The sequence below is a fragment of the Pristis pectinata genome, chromosome 37, assembly GCF_009764475.1.
Source record: "Pristis pectinata isolate sPriPec2 chromosome 37, sPriPec2.1.pri, whole genome shotgun sequence".
NCBI classification, from domain to species: Eukaryota; Metazoa; Chordata; class Chondrichthyes; order Rhinopristiformes; family Pristidae; genus Pristis; species Pristis pectinata.
The window spans coordinates 7,934,627-7,950,490 of record NC_067440.1 but is presented as its reverse complement, the minus strand read 5'-3'; the positions used below and the strand labels follow the sequence as shown (position 1 = coordinate 7,950,490).

The 15,864-nt window shown below is 50.2% G+C and overlaps 1 protein-coding gene across 1 annotated transcript in view; it reads right to left on the bottom strand.

Annotated features, from left to right (window-relative positions):
* Positions 1–1,392: 1,392 nt before the first annotated feature.
* The window catches only part of tfr2 (transferrin receptor 2), a 50,157-nt gene continuing 35,685 nt past the window's right edge, over positions 1,393–15,864 (bottom strand). The window contains exons 13-19 of the mRNA XM_052044822.1: positions 15,626–15,689; positions 11,506–11,573; positions 10,374–10,450; positions 8,274–8,358; positions 5,094–5,321; positions 4,075–4,215; positions 1,393–3,528 (exon numbers count right to left, since the gene is read on the bottom strand). Of these exons, the coding sequence (XP_051900782.1) occupies positions 3,283–3,528; positions 4,075–4,215; positions 5,094–5,321; positions 8,274–8,358; positions 10,374–10,450; positions 11,506–11,573; positions 15,626–15,689 (909 nt within the window). The 3' untranslated portion in view covers positions 1,393–3,282. The remainder of the gene's footprint in view (positions 3,529–4,074; positions 4,216–5,093; positions 5,322–8,273; positions 8,359–10,373; positions 10,451–11,505; positions 11,574–15,625; positions 15,690–15,864) is intronic.

Here is a 15,864-nt window from a genome sequence, read left to right as displayed (position 1 = left end):
ACGCGGCCAAAGTAAAACGGGGGAAAATGTTCAAGGTTGTGCTCAAAGCTTTCGGGAAGAAATGCAACACTGTCACCGACTTCCAAGGATCTCCAGCCCATAACTGCGCAGAGTGGAGTGGGAGCACGTGGGAGGGTATTGAGAGCCCTGACTCCATTCAACAGGAACAAACGAGCTCTGCAGAAGGAGTGGACTATCACACAAGCCACCTGCCCCAGCAGGAACCCCCTGCCCCAGGAGGAACCTCCTGCCCCAACATTGGTTCTCACACCCGCCTCGTTGTCCATCACTGAACCACAGCATCAAAGAGAACGTTAATCAACCTGAGCCCTGAGGGTCTGCCTAAGAAATCGGACTAACCCACATGAAGGAATGTTCCTGGGACTTAATCTGCAGGTTAGTTACCAGAAGTGTCTTTTTGGTGTAGGAACCAATCCTCCAAGCAAATGTGTGACAACTGCAGAACACGTACAAACTCTCTGGAAAAACTCTTATTTTTTAAAAAAAATCATTCCTTATTGAAGATTACATCCACAAGCAGCCAAAAGATCAGAATAGACTGAGTCCAGCAATGAGGGTTTGGAGAGAGGAGGAAAGTTTACAAACTTGTTCTTAGCCAGCCAGCAAGCCTAGATTTATTGCCCCCAAGGACCTCCCTGCAGTGTTCGTTCGAATGGTGCTCCTGTGGCGGTGTTGGGGTAGGAGTTCCAGGATTTAGATCCGGTCACGGCAAAGGAATAACCAATTATCTTTCCAAATCAGGATGGTGTGTGATGTGGAGGAGAGTTGGTGTTCCTGTGTTAGAGTTCTGCTGTTTGGTTCACTGTCGGTGAGAATTCATCAAAAGTTCTAGGAAAATGACCGCTTTCAAAACTGACGAGTTTATGGGTGTGGTTCATAGTTCGGGAAAGCTTTCTCTGAAGGTAATATATGTTGGCTGCAGAGTAAAATGTCATGCAGAAAGAGCACAGAATCATAATTATATCAAATGGCTTCGCTTGGGAGCTGGAGGACACTGCAGGTGGCCTCTCTCCTGGGAGCTGGAGGACACTGCAAATGTCCTCTCCTGGGAGCTGGAGGACACTGCAGGTGGCCTCTCCTGGGAGCTGGAGGACACTGCAGGTGGCCTCTCCTGGGAGCTGGAGGACACTGCAAGTGGCCTCTCCTGGGAGCTGGAGGACACTGCAAGTGGCCTCTCTTGGAGATGGAAGATACAGCAAGGCTGCCCAAAGAGACAAGGGTTGCCCAGGGAGAGGATGGGTATCTATCTATCCCCATCTCTCTTGGCCATGCTCCCTTCCTGCTGTGACTTCCTTCCACTCCAAGTGGATTCTATGTTATCTTTCAAAGAGTGAATAATTATCACAACTATCAACACATTAAACATTGTGGTTAATACTTAAAAATAATTTATAGTGAACACTGTCCCTGATAAATTACTAACAACCAGCGTATAGACAAAAGCAATGAACATGTCTACAAAAGCAAACATTGTCACTTAATGATGTCACCCATGTGCTTTGTGGGAACTGTTTGACAAGCTTGCATTTATTCATTGGACATGCTGGGGGTCTTGACTCTGGGACAAGTGAGAGGGAGTTTGGCTAGGGGACTTTAAAGTTATGGAAGGGTTTGATTGGATAACTGTTATGCATAAACCAGCCAACCAGTGTGCACATTGCACCTACACCCATTGCAAACTTCATGATTCACCCCGACAGTGGTGGGATTTGAACCCACAATGAGTGCTTTTCCACAGACTCAAGTGCTGGAAACACTTCATCAGATGTCAACTCTTGCTTCCCTCTCCAGACGCTGCCTGACCTGCTGAGTGTTTCCAGGATTTTCTGCTTATGTTTTGGATTTCCAGCATCTGCAGTTTTTTGATATTTTTGCCCCCATTCAACAGCCGTGCTGTGAAGATGGATGACAAGAATTCAGAGCAAATACATTAATTGCAGAACTAATTGGGCACTGGACAGGATTGGGTAGTGGTGTGGGGACAGAGAGCTTGGCTGAGGCTGTGTGTGTGTGCATTGAGTTTGGTGCCATTTTCTGGTGGAACATTAAGCAGAGGTTGGCCCTGTCCTGTACTTTAACCAAGTGCTTTGCCTAGTATTGCCTCGTATCCTATTTTTGATCAATATCTTCTGTTTCATCTTTGCCTGAATCAATGGTACCTTTGAGATTTATTTAATTTTCCAACCACAGTGAAAATGGGTTGGAGTTTAATTTTATCGTTGAGTAGATTTATTTTTAGAAATTGCACCTGAGTGGCCCAGTGGGTAGTGCCGCTGCCCCACAGCTCCAGAGACCTGGGTTCGATCCTGACCTCTGGTGCTCTGTGTGTGTGTGTGTGTGTGTGTGTGTGTGTGTGTGTGTGTGTGTGGAGTTTGCACGTTCTCCCTGTGACCGTGTGGGTTTCCCCCGGGTGCTCCGGTTTCCTCCCACATCCCAATGACACACAGGGTCAGTGAGTTAATTGGCCGCTGTAAATTGCCCCTCTAGTGTGTGTGGGTGAGGGGTAGAATCTGGGAGGGAGTTGATGGGAATGTGGGAAGAATGGAGATAATGAGTGGGGAATGGGATTGCTTTGTCAGCTGACATGACTCAATGGGCTGAATGGCCTTTCTCTCCATCATATGGAAATATGCATAATATTCAGGTGTGTGTGTGTTTTCCTGAAGCAATGGCCAGTGGCTGCCTGGTATGAAGTGGGAGGGGGGAACAGATGAACAGACCCCAAAGAGAAGCAGGTGAAGGAGTTCCTAGTTGGCCCAATGGGTGGTTCTGGTTGGAACCACCATCACACCACGTTCTCCCAGGGTCACGGGACGGAGGATGGACAATGGTGGGAGGGGAGGGGAATGCGGATGGGAAAGGTGAGGGAGACTTCTGGAGAGAAATGGGATTGGGAGGTGGGGGGGGGAGGGGAATGTGGGGGGGAAAGCAGAGAGGGAGGGTGAGTTAAGGGAGGGGATGAGGGGCAAGAAAATGAGGGTGGTGCAGGAGATGTGGAGGCAAGAATGAGGGTGTTGGGGGAGTGGTATTGTAGAAAAGGAGGGGCAAGAGGGAGGAGTGGAAGGGTAAGAGGTAGGATCTTGTAGCTGGAGGGGCAAGAGGGAGGATCTTGTAGGGGCTGTGGGAGGGGTCTTGTAGTGGGGGGGCAAGGGGAGGGTGGGGATGGGAGGTGATTCGGGAGGACGGGGGGGGGGGTGGGTTTTGGGGGCCACGGCTGTCTCCCTCCCTGTGGGTGGGGTGGAGCTTGGTGACAGGAGGCCTTCAGAAGTTGTTGTTGGTGAGGCTCCAGACGTCGCCGCTCAGGGCGTTGGCGGCTCCCTGCAGCGTCCAGGTGACGAGCGCCAGCTGCCGGCGGAACAACTGCTCGTCGAAGCGACTGGGCTCAGACTGGAGCAGGTGGAAGTGCCGGGTCAGCGCCTCCAGTGTGTGGTTTCCCCGGCCGTGCAGGATGTGGCGGAACGGCGTGTCGGTGGCCGACACGTACTGGGAGAGGAAATAGAATTCCACCTGTGGGGGGGAGGGATCGGCGTCAGCTTCCCGGGCAGTATCACCCCCACCCATCCCACCAACCCACAGCCCCCCATCACCACCACCAGTCCCCCAACCCCAACTCACCCTCGACCTCCCACCCTCACCCTGACACCCATCATGCCCCACCCATCCCCCCAACCCCCAAAACCTCACATCCACCCCTCCCCCGACCCACACCCCTCACCCACCAATCCTACCACCCCCACCCTCACATCCACCCCTCTCGCCCACACCCCCACCATACCCCCTCAACCCTCCCACCCTTCATCCCCTGCACCCCTCATCCACCCCACCCTCACTTCCACCCCTTCCCCTCAAGCCTACCACTGCCACCCCCACCTTCACACCCACCCCTCCCCCTACACCCTCATCCGTCCCCCAACCCTACCACCCCACCCTCCGCCCACCCCATCCCCACCACCACCACCACCTCACCCCCATTAACCCCCACCCTCATACCCCTCACCCCCACATACCCACACCCCACCCCCACCCCCACCAGGTCTGGCTCCAGGTAGTTACCCTCATTATCTTGTTGTTGTAGATACGCGTGAGGCGCTCGTCCTTCTCGTCCGAGGACTGGATCAGGTTGGTCAGTCGCTGTGCTGCTCGGACAAAGTCTCCACGGGCTGAAAACAGCCACTGGAGGGTGAGTCCCCGGCTCTGGGTACCCGGGGGCGCAGAGAGAGGGGAGGGCGTGAGGGAGAGGGGAGGGAGGGAGGAAGAGAGAGGGAAAGAGTGTGGGAGGGTAGCGGGAGGGAGGAAGAGAGAGTGCGGGGTGAGATGAAGGGTGGAAGGAAGAGGGAAAGAGTGTAGAGGGAGATGAAGAGAGTGAGAGTAAGGGGGGGAGAGTACGGAGGGGGGGAGAGAGATGGGGGATAGCACGGGGGGGGAAGAGAGGATAGAGGAGTGATGGGGTTGGGATTAGGAGGGGTGGGGAGAGATGTTGGAGAAGGAAGGGGGGAATGGGGCGGGGAGAGATGTTGGAGAAGGAAGGGGGGAATGGGGCAGGGAGAGGAGACACAGAGAAGATCCAAGTGAGAAAGCATGGTTTTAACGTGTATTCTAACAAAACAATTTATTCTCTTTTCTTTTGACTCATCCAAATAAAACCGTCAAAACTTTGCCCTTTATCTGGTTAGACGGACCAGCAGTTAATGCAGACCATATTTCCCTCTGCAGATTAGGCACAGAGCGAAGCTCCCCTTACACTGTCCCATCACACACTTCCAGGGCAAGGACAGCATATTACAAAATTCAAAGGTAGTGTCACAGCACCAGTGACCCGGGTTCAATTCCTGCCGCTGTCTGTAAGGAGTTTGTATGTTCTCCTCGTGTCCGCGTGGGTTTCCTCCGGGTGCTCCGGGTTAGGAAGTTGTGAGCATGCTATGTTGGCGCCGGAAGCGTGGCGACACTTGCGGGCTGCCCCCAGAACACTCTACGCAAAGGATGCATTTCACTGTGTTTCGATGTGACTAATAAAGATATAAAGTAATTTCAGATGTCACACCGCTGATTACAGGTTAATGGAAGAACAGTACCTCCAATTCCTCTGATAACGTGTGGAGCTGCATAAGATACTTGAGAATCACTTCACTGTATGAACGATAGTTCAGGGGCAGCAGCTCGTTATGGGAAAGTTTGATCGCCATTTGGCCAACGACTTGTGCCAGTGCCTCACTGAAGTCACCCAGCCTGCTGTTTAGCTTCCTGTTCAGTGTGTTGAAGGTGTCCAGCTTGGTGTTGAGGAATGGATAGACTTGGTCAGCCTACAGCAAGAAACAACATCAACACTGTGCTACTGGTGCTTCGTGACACTGAAAATATCCATCCCCCTCAGCAAAGACTTGGAATAAAAGAACTTGCATTTCTATATTTGTAAATTGGTTTACTATTGTCACATGTACCGAGTTTCAGTGAAAAACTTTGTTTTGCATGCCGTCCATACAGATCATTTCATTACATTTGTGCAATGAGGTAGTACAAGGGAAAACAATAACAGAATGCAGAATAAAGTGTTACAGTTACAGAGAAAGTGCAGTGCAGGCAGACAATAAGGTGCAAGGGCCACGATGAGGTAGATTGTGAGGTCAAGAGTCCATCTTATTGTACTAGGGGACCATTCAATAGTCTTATAACAGCAGGATAGAAGCTGTCCTTGAGCCTGGTGGTACATGCTTTCAGGCTTTTGTATCTTTGCCCATTGGGAGGGGGGAAAAGAGAGACTGCCTGGGGTGGGAGGGGTCTTCGATTATGTTCGATGCTTTACTGAGGCAGCAAGAAGTGTAGACAGAGTCCATAGAGGGGAGGCTGGTTTCTGTGATGTGCTGAGCTGTGTCCGCAACTCTCTGCAGTTTCTTGCATTCTTGGGCAGAGCAGTTGCTGTACCAAGCCGTGATACATCCGGATAGGATGCTTTAAATGAGCTCAGAACATTGAGAAACAGCTTACAGACAATGGAGTACTTGTTCTGAATTTTGGTCACTTTTGTAAATGTGGGAAACACAGCAGCCAATTTTTACACCTCAAATCGTGACTTAAAAACTAACTGTGTGTTTCTGTGGTAAAAGGATATGTATTAACCCCTCAGCTGCTGTGTGGCCAATATATTTTATGACTATTTTAGGCCTTTAGTTTAACTTCATACAAGAGACAGCACCTCCCTCAGTACCACCCTAACCTGGATTTTGTGAATGGGTTGGTAGGTTAATTGGCCACTGTAATTTACCCCTTAGTGTGTCGGTGAAGGGTAGAATCTGGAGGGAGTTGATGGGAGTGTGGGGACAATGAAATGGGATTAGTGTCATTGGGCCGTTGATGATTGGCATGGAGTCAGTGGGCTGAAGAACCTGTTTCCATGCTGTTTGACTCTACTCTGGAGTGGAGCCACTGCTGGGAAGATTCACAAGGACAAGGATTGTAGCTATATAGGACCTTGCTCAGACCCCACTTGGAGTACTGTGCTCAGTTCTGGTCACCTCACTACAGGAAGGATGTGGAAGCCATAGAAAGGATGCACAAGAGATTTACAAGGATGTTGCCTGGATTGGGGAGCATGCCTTATGAAAGCAGGTTGAGTGAACTCGGCCTTTTCTCCTTGGAGCGACGGAGGATGAGGGGTGATCCGATAGAGGTGTATAAGATGATGCGAGGCATTGATCGTGTGGATAGTCAGAGGCTTTTTCCCGGGGCTGCAATGGTTGCCACAAGAGGACACAAGTTTAAGGTGCTGGGGAGTAGGTACAGAGGAGATGTCAGGGGTAAGTTTTTTACTCAGAGAGTGGTGAGTGTGTGGAATGGCTGCCAGCAACAGTGGTGGAGACGGATACAATAGGGTCTTTTAAGAGACTTTTGGATCAGTACATGGAGCTTAGAAAAATAGAGGGCTATGGGTAAGCCTAGTAATTTCTAAGGTAGGGACATGTTCGGCACAGCTTTGTGGGCTGAAGGGCCTGTATTGTGCTGTACGTTTTCTATGTTTCTATGTTACCGAGACTGGAGGGCTTGAGTTTATAAGGAGAGGCCGGGACTGTTTTCCCTGGAACGAAGGAGGCTGATGGGGTGACCTTGTAGAGGTTTATACAATCACGAGCGGCTTTGGTAAAGTGGATGGTCGCAGTCTTTTCCCCAGGGTAGGGGAGTCTAAAACTAGAGGGAAGAGGGTTAAGGTGGGAGGGGAAAGATTTAAAGGGGACCTGAGGGGGAACTTCTTCACGCAGAGGGTGGCAGGTATACGGAACGATCTCCCAGACGAAGTGGAAGAGGTGGGTACAATAAGAATGTTTAAAAGATATTTGGACAGGTACATGGATAGGAAAAGTTTAGAGGGATATGGGCCAAATGGGACTAGATAAATAGACACCTTGGCCGGCATGGACGAGTTCCATGTTTTATAACTCTGTGACTCATTGACTGTGGTCCTGCCACATCTGGCCTTTGGGATTGGGAATCCCAACAACTGGGCCATTTAGCATTGGGGAGGGCGTGTTAATTATGAAGCAGAACCGGAAAAGGCTGGAAACACTCAGCAGGCCAGGCAGCATCTGTGGAGGGAGAAGCACAGTCAACGATTCAGGTCTCCAAGGTACTTCTTGGAGTTCAGGAGAATGAGGGGAGACCTCATTGAAACATTTCGAATGTTAAAAAGCCTGGACAGAGTAGATGTGGCGAAGTTGCTTCCCATGGTAGGGGAGTCTAGTACAAGAGGGCACAACTTCAGGACTGAAGGGCGCCCATTCAGAACAGAGATGTGGAGAAATTTCTTTAACCAGAGAGCGGTGAATCTGTGGAATGTGTTGCCACGGGCAGCTGTGGAGGATAAGTCATTGGGTGTATTTAAGGCAGAGATTGATAGGTATCTGAGTAGCCAGGACATCAAAGGTTATGGTGAGAAGGCGGGGGGGAGGGAGTGGGGCTAAATGGGAGAGTGGATCAGCTCATGATAGAATGGCGGAGCAGACTCGATGGGCCGAATGGCCGACTTCTACTCCTTTGTCTTATGGTCTGGGACCTTTCCTCAGAATGTGGGTGTCGACAGGGCATGGGAACTGCGCACAGAAGTTGGCCCACTCTCCGACTCCTGACGAAGCTTGGGGTCAAGTGTTGTTTGTTAACACTTCCCTGTACAGCCTCGGGAAAGTGCCAGTGCATTAAAAGGGGTTAGGTAAATGAGAGTTGTCGTTGGTTGATGGGGGTGGTGGGTTGAAGCAGCTGTCACTCACCTCTCTGAAGTTGAGCTCCATGGCAGGTACACCAGCGAAGGCAGTGAAGGGGTAGGCACTACTCTCCATGGTGAGGGGCTGTATACTGCACAGAGAAGATGGGACCAGTTTAGTACAGGGTCTGCCCACTACACTCGTTTCCCTGCCTCGTATCATTCTCTGACACTCCACACCAGAAGTACAAGGTTCCCCAGCACGTCACAGTAGACGGGGAGGAGATTCGGCCCATTGTACATTTCCTAGCACTTTGGAAAAGCGTTTCACTGGCCCCACTCCCCTGCAGCTGCCTCCCGTTCAAGTCCAACTCGAACACACGCACCTGTCTACATCAATGGTGCTGAGGTCGAGAGGGTTGAGAGCTTCAAGTTCCTAGGAGTGAACATCACCAACAGCCTGTCCTGGTCAAATCGTGTAGATGCCACGGCCAAGAAAGCTCAGCAGCGCCTCTACTTCCTCAGGAGGCTAAAGAAATTCGGTCTGTCCCCTTTGACTTTCGCCAACTTCTATTGATGCACAATAGAAAGCATCCTATCTGGATGTATCACAGCTTGATAGGGCAACTGCTCTGCCCAGCACCGCAAGAAACTGCAGAGAGTTGTGGACACAGCCCAGCGCATCACGGATACAAGCCTCCCGTCCATGGACTCTGCCTTTACCTCTCGCTATCTTGGTGTAGCAGTCAGCATAATCAAAGACCCCACCCACCCGGGTCATTCTCTCTTCTCTCCTCCTCCATTGGGTAGAAGATACAGGAGCCTGAGGGTACGTACCACCAGGCTTAAGGACAGCTTCTACCCAACTGTGATAAGACTATTGAACGGTTCCCTTATACGATGAGATGGACTCTGACCTCACGATCTACCTTGTTGTGACCTTGCACCTTATTGCACTGCACTTTCTCTGTAGCTGTGACACTTTACTCTGTACTGTTATTGTTTTTACCTGTACTACCTCAATGCACTCTGTACTAACTCAATGTAACTGCACAGTGTAATGAATTGACATGCATGACTGGTTTGCAAGACAAGTTTTTCACTGTACCTCAGTACAAGTGACAATAATAAACCAATACCAATACCAGCAGGTAGTGCTGCTGTTTGAAACAAAGGCAGAAAATTCCAGAAACACTCGGCAGGTCAGGCAGCATCTGTGGGCAGAGAGGAAACAGAGCCGACGTTTCAGGTCCGAGGCTCACCGTCTGTTCCGACAGAGGGTCCTTAGACCTGAAAGGTTATCTCTCCGCTGATGCTTCCTGACCTGCCAGGTGTTTCCAGCACTTTTTTTTGGTTGTCTCTATCTCAGATATCCAGCGTCTGCAGCTGTTGATTTGCTTTCAGAGCTGCTGCCTCCCAGCTTTGGAGACCCGGGTTCGATCCCGACCGCAGGCGCTCTGTGTGCGTGTACAGTTTGCACGTTCTCCCTGTGACCTCCTGGGTTTCCTCCCACATCCCAGACATGCTGGTAGGTTAATTGGCTGCTGTGAATTACCTCTGCAGCCAAAAGGGAAGCTGAGGAGCATACAAAAGCAGGAGGAATGGGATTGGTCCACCGGGAGCTAGTATGGATATAATGGGCCAAACAGCCTCCTTGTTGTTGTGGGTTGATGGAAAGTCTCTGCTGATGTTGTTTTGCAGAGTACGAGCTTGATCTGCTCCATGAAACAGATGCTTTCCCCCTCTGGCTTGTTGGTCATCTGTCTTAGATCTTAGTCTCCTGGTGGCCAGCATGATCTGTAGACGGACTACAGCCTGTTCCGCTGGATGGTGAGGAACAGGCACAGCACCAAGCTTGGGTGAGCTACAGGCAGATGCAGCCCATGTGTGACTGGTAAGCAAGCTATAGATAGACCACAGCACTTGCAGTCGGACGTTGAGCTACAGGCAGACCACAGATACCCCGCCTGGTACATAAACTGCAGGACTGTGCAATCAGTGCAAGGACTACAGGCATACTTCTGCCTGTGTAACTGGCACGTGAGCTACAAGCATACTCCCAACTGTGCAAGTTACAGTCATACTAAAATTATGACAGACATACATGGGATAGAGTGAAATTTTTTCCCACAGTTGGAGTATCAAAACAAGACCGCCCTGTACTTACATTTCCTCTTTGAAGTTGGGAAACCGGGCTGTGATCTGTTTGTAGAGGTTCTGAGCACCTTGGTTTGGGCTTTCAACCTATCACAACAGGAGACAGGCGATGAGAGTCTGATTGCATGTACGATCCAGGATGTTCTCAAAACCGCCTTGAAGAAATGCAACATCTCCCCTTGACTGATAGAACACAGAACAGTACAGCACAGGAACAGGCCCTTTGGCCCACGATGTTGTGCTGAACTAATTGAACTAGTAATGAAATGTTTACCTAAACTAATCCCTTCTGCCTACACAATGTCGATATGCCTCCATTCTCTGCAGATTCATGTGCCTATCTAAGAGCCTCTTAAATGCCTCTACGTATCTGCCTCCACCACCACCCCTGGCAGCACATTCCAGGCACCCACTGCTCTCTGTCTAAAAGAAACTTGCCCTGCACATCTCCTTTAAACTTTCCCCCTCTCACCTTAGCAGTTAGGCACGGTAGTAGCGGTTAGCATAACGCTATTACAGTGCCAGCGACCTGGGTTCAATTCTGGCCGCTGTCTGTAAGGAGTTTGTACGTTCTCCCCGTGTCTGCGTGGGTTTCCTCCGGGTGCTCCGGTTTCCTCCCACATTCCAAAGACGTATGGGTTAGGAAGTTGTGGGCGTGCTATGTTGGCACTGGAAGCGTGGTGACACTTGGGGGCTGCCCCCAGAGCACTCTACGCAAAAGATGCATTTCACTGTGTGTTTCGATGTACATGTGACTAATAAAGAAATCTATCTTAAATGAATGCCATCTAGTATTAGACATTTCGACCCTGGGAAACAGATACCAGCTGTCTACTCTGTCTATGCCTCTTTTAATGTTATAAACCTCAGTCAGGTCTCCCCTCAGCCTCCTCCCTTATACGATGAGATGGACTCTGACCTCACGATCTACCTTGTTGTGACCTTGCACCTTATTGCACTGCACTTTCTCTGTAGCTGTGACACTTTGTACTGTTATTGTTTTTACCTGTACTACCTCAATGCACTCTGTACTAACTCAATGTAACTGCACTGTGTAATGAATTGACCTGTACGATCGGTTTGCAAGACAAGTTTTTCACTGGACCTCAGTACAAGTGACAATAATAAACCAATACCAATACCTGCTTCATCACTTTCTCTATCAGCTGGTGGAGCAGAGGACTGGACTGGGCAACTGGTGTGTCGTCACCTGGAGAATGAGCAAAGCGTTAGTCTGGGCACCAGGGGAAGAGTTGGATTCCTGTAGCGCCTTCTCCCATCCCTGCAGGATGTCACAAGGTACCTTACAGCCCGTGATGCACATTGAAGAGTAGTTATGGATGAAGGGGAGGAATCCACAACTTGTCAGGACCATGAACAATAGAAGAAGAACCATAGAACCATACAGCACAAAACAGGCCCTTTGGCCCACCATGTTGTGCCATCCATCAGACCACCCTCACACTACCTAACCCCTTCCTCCCGCATATCCCTCTATCTCACACTCCTCCATATGCCTATCCAACAAGCTCTTGAACCTGTTCAATGTATCTGCCTCCACCACCACCCCAGGCAGTACACTCCATGCACCAACCACTCTCTGGGTGAAAAACCTCCCCCTGACATCTCCCCTGAACCTCCCACCCATAACCTTAAAGCCAAGCCCTCTCGTCTTGAGCACTGGTGCCCTGGGAAGGAGGCGCTGACTGTCTATCTATTCCTCTCAATATTTTATATACCTCTATCATGTCTCCTCTCATCCTCCTCCTTTCCAGTGAATAAAGCCCTAGCACCTTAAACCTCTCCTCATAATCCATACGCTCTAATCCAGGCAGCATCCTGGTAAATCTCCTCTGCACCCTCTCCAACGCCTCCACGTCCTTCCTATAATGAGGCGACCAGAACTGAACACAGTACTCTAAGTGTGGCCTAACTAGAGTTTTGTAAAGCTGCATCATCACCTCGCGGCTCTTAAACTCGATCCCATGACTTATGAAAGCCAACATCCCATTGGCCTTCTTAACTGCTCTTTCCACCTGTGAGGCAACTTTCAGTGAACTGTGAATATGACCCCCCAGATCCCTCTGCTCCTCTACACTGCCAAGTACCTTGCCATTCACCCAGTACTCTGCCCTGGAGTTTGTCCTTCCAAAGTGTACCACCTCACACTTCTCCGGATTGAACTCCATCTGCCACTTGTCAGCCCAGCTCTGCATCCTATCAATATCCCTCTGTAAGCTCCGACAGCCCTCCACACTATCCACAACACCGCCTATCTTAGTGTCTTACTAACCCAGCCCTCCACCCCCTCATCTAAGTCATCTATAAGTATCACAAAAAGTAGAGGTCCCAGAACCGATCCCTGCAGGACACCACTAGTCACTGCCCTCCAATCCGAGGGCACTCCTTCCACCACAACCCTCTGCTTTCTACATGCAAGCCAATTCCTAATCCACACAGCCAAGCTTCCCTGGATCCCTTGGCCTCTGACCTTCTGAAGAAGCCTACCATGAGGAACCTTATCAAACGCCTTACTAAAATCCATGTAAACCACATCCGCCGCACTGCCCTCATCAGTCTTCCTGGTCACCTCCTCAAAGAACTCTAATAGGCTTGTGAGGCAAGATCTTCCCTTCACAAAGCCATGCTGGCTGTCCCTAATCAGTCCATGATTCTCTAGGTGTTCATAAATCCTATCCCTTAGAATCCTTTCTAACAGCTTACCCACCACAGACGTGAGACTCACCGGTCTATAATTCCCTGGCCTATCCCTATTACCTTTTTTGAACAAGGGGACAACATTCGCAACCCTCCAATCCTCCGGCACCATCCCCGCGGACAACGAGGACTCAAAGATCCTTACCAGCGGTTCAACAATCTCCTCCCTAGCCTCTCGAAGCAGCCTGGGGAAAATCCCGTCAGGCCCCGGAGATTTATCTGTCTTAATATTATTTAACAACTTCAACACATCCTCTCTCGATATCTACAACCTCGAGAACATTATCCCTACCAGCACTCCCTTCCGCGTCATCAAGACCCCTCTCCCTGGTGAATACTGAAAAGAAGTATTCATTGAGAACTTCTCCCACTTCCGCTGCCTCCAGGCAAATTCTCCCACCTTTGTCCTTAATCGGTCCTACCTTTACCCTAGCCATCCTCCTACCCTTCACGTACTTGAGAAAGGCCTTGGGATTTTCCTTAACCCTACTAGCCAACACCTTTTCATGTCCCCTTCTAGCTCTCCTCAGCCCTTTCTTAAGTTCCTTCCTCACTACCCTATATTCCTCACGGGCCCTGTCTGAACCTTGCTGCTTATACCTCACATATGCTACCTTCTTCTCCCTAACAAGTCGTTCCACCTCTCCCGTCACCCACGGTTCCTTCACCCTGCCATTCCTTCTCTGCCTCACCGGGACATATTTATCCCTAACATCCTGCATAAGATCCCTGAACATCGACCACATCTCCATGGTACTTTTTCCTTCAAAAAGGACATCCCAATTTACACTCCCACATTCTCTCCTTATAGCCTCGTAGTTCACCCTTCCCCAATTAAAAATCCTCTTGTCCTCTCTGCACCCGTCCCTGTCCATGACAATTTTAAGGTTATGGAGCAATGGTCACTGTCCACCCAAATGCTCACCCACCAATAGATCCTTCACCTGTCCCGGTTCATTTCCTAAAACTAGATCTAACATGGCATTCCCTCTAGTCGGCCTGTCAACATACTGCGTCAGGAATCCCTCCTGGATACATTTAACAAATTCCGTCCCATCTAAACCTTTGGCACTAAGCAGGTTCCAGTCAATGACTGAACAAGTGGTGTCTGGTACAAGGCCTCGTTCACTGTGTTGGAAATGGGTTCATCTGATTGACTCCGAGGACTCAAGAACTTGGGGAATCAAGAACTAGAGGGCACAGGTTTAACCATAGAACCATAGAACAATACAGCACAGTACAGGCCCTTCGGCCCACAATGTTGTGCTGACCTTTAAACCAGGCCTAAGACTATCTAACCCCTTCCTCCCACATATCCCTCTATTTTAAATTCCTCCATATGCTTATCTAACAATCTCTTGAATTTGACCAATGTACCTGCCTCCAACACCGCCCCAGGCAGCGCATTCCATGCCCCAACCACTCTCTGGGTAAAAAACCTTCCTCTGATATCTCCCTTGAACTTCCCACCCACTACTTTAAAGCCATGCCCTCTTGTATTGAGAATTGGTGCCCTGGGAAAGAGGCGCTGGCTGTCCACTCTATCTATTAAGGTGAGAGGGAAAGATTTAATAGGAACTTAAGAGGCAACTTTTATTTTACACACAAAGGGGGGCATGTATGTGGGACGAGCTGCCAGAGGAAGTGGTTGAGGCAGGTACTAGCAACTTTTAAATGACCGTTGGACAGGTACACGGATAGGAAAGGTTCAGAAGGTTATGGGCCAAACTCTGGCAACTAGGACGAACATTGTTGGAGCATCTTGTTTGGCCCGGACCATTTGGGTCAAAGGGCTGTTTCCGTGCTGTATGACTCAATGACTGTTGCGTGGGAAGGAATAGGTTGACTAGGCTGGAGATTAGTAGATATCTCAACTGAACTGTCTAAAGATTTGACAGACTGGTTTAGGGAGGATATTCCCCCAGGCTGGTGTCTAGAACAAGGGGTCTCGGTCTCAGCCCAAGACATACAGAGTCGTACAATGCGGGAAGAGGACCTTCAGCCCATCGAGTCCATGCCAACCGTCGACTACCCATTTGGGACTGAGACGAGGAACGTCCCCATTCAGAGCGCTGTGAACTGTGGACCACTCTGCCTAGTCTTGCGCTCCCCTCTTGCCTATGCTCGCCTCTGGCAGCCCTGACCACAGGAGCTGGGCACGGGGGTACAGGCCTGAGATAGCCAGGGGCTGGCTCTCCTGGGCCCTCTGTAGGCCCAAAGGCCCGAGTATCTCCAATGGGATGTTGGCAGCTCATCAGGCTTCAGTTTGGGCCTGCTGTGCAACCAGCCATAAAGCAGAGAGGAAATGATCCTTGGGGAGACACGGACCTCCATTCTCTCCCACGCTTTCCCTCCGCTCTCCCCTCCTCCTCCCGCTCCCCTTTGTTTTGCTGTGACCACAAAATGAACGCCTTGTTTTTGGAAGGACAATCAAGTCGACAGGGTTAACGTTCAGTGATGGGACCCAGTGCAGTAAGGGTTGGAGGTGAAGGGGACCAAGTCTTCCACCCAGTCCGGCCCTCGATTTAACAAAATGGTTCTTACCCAAGACTGCTCGATCCAAGCTGAAGTAAGCTACTGCCTTCAGATGCATCATGGTCAAATAGCCCTGCAGACAAAGGAACAGAATCAGTTAACATTTCTGGGGATAACCTGCGCCTCCCTGACTTCCCCCCCTTCCCCCGTTCCAGTCCTCCTGCTTCCAACCACATCCCACACATCAGATATTCCTCCTCAATCAGGACCCTCCCCTTCCCAGTTCCTTACCCCCTCCCCTCAATTTC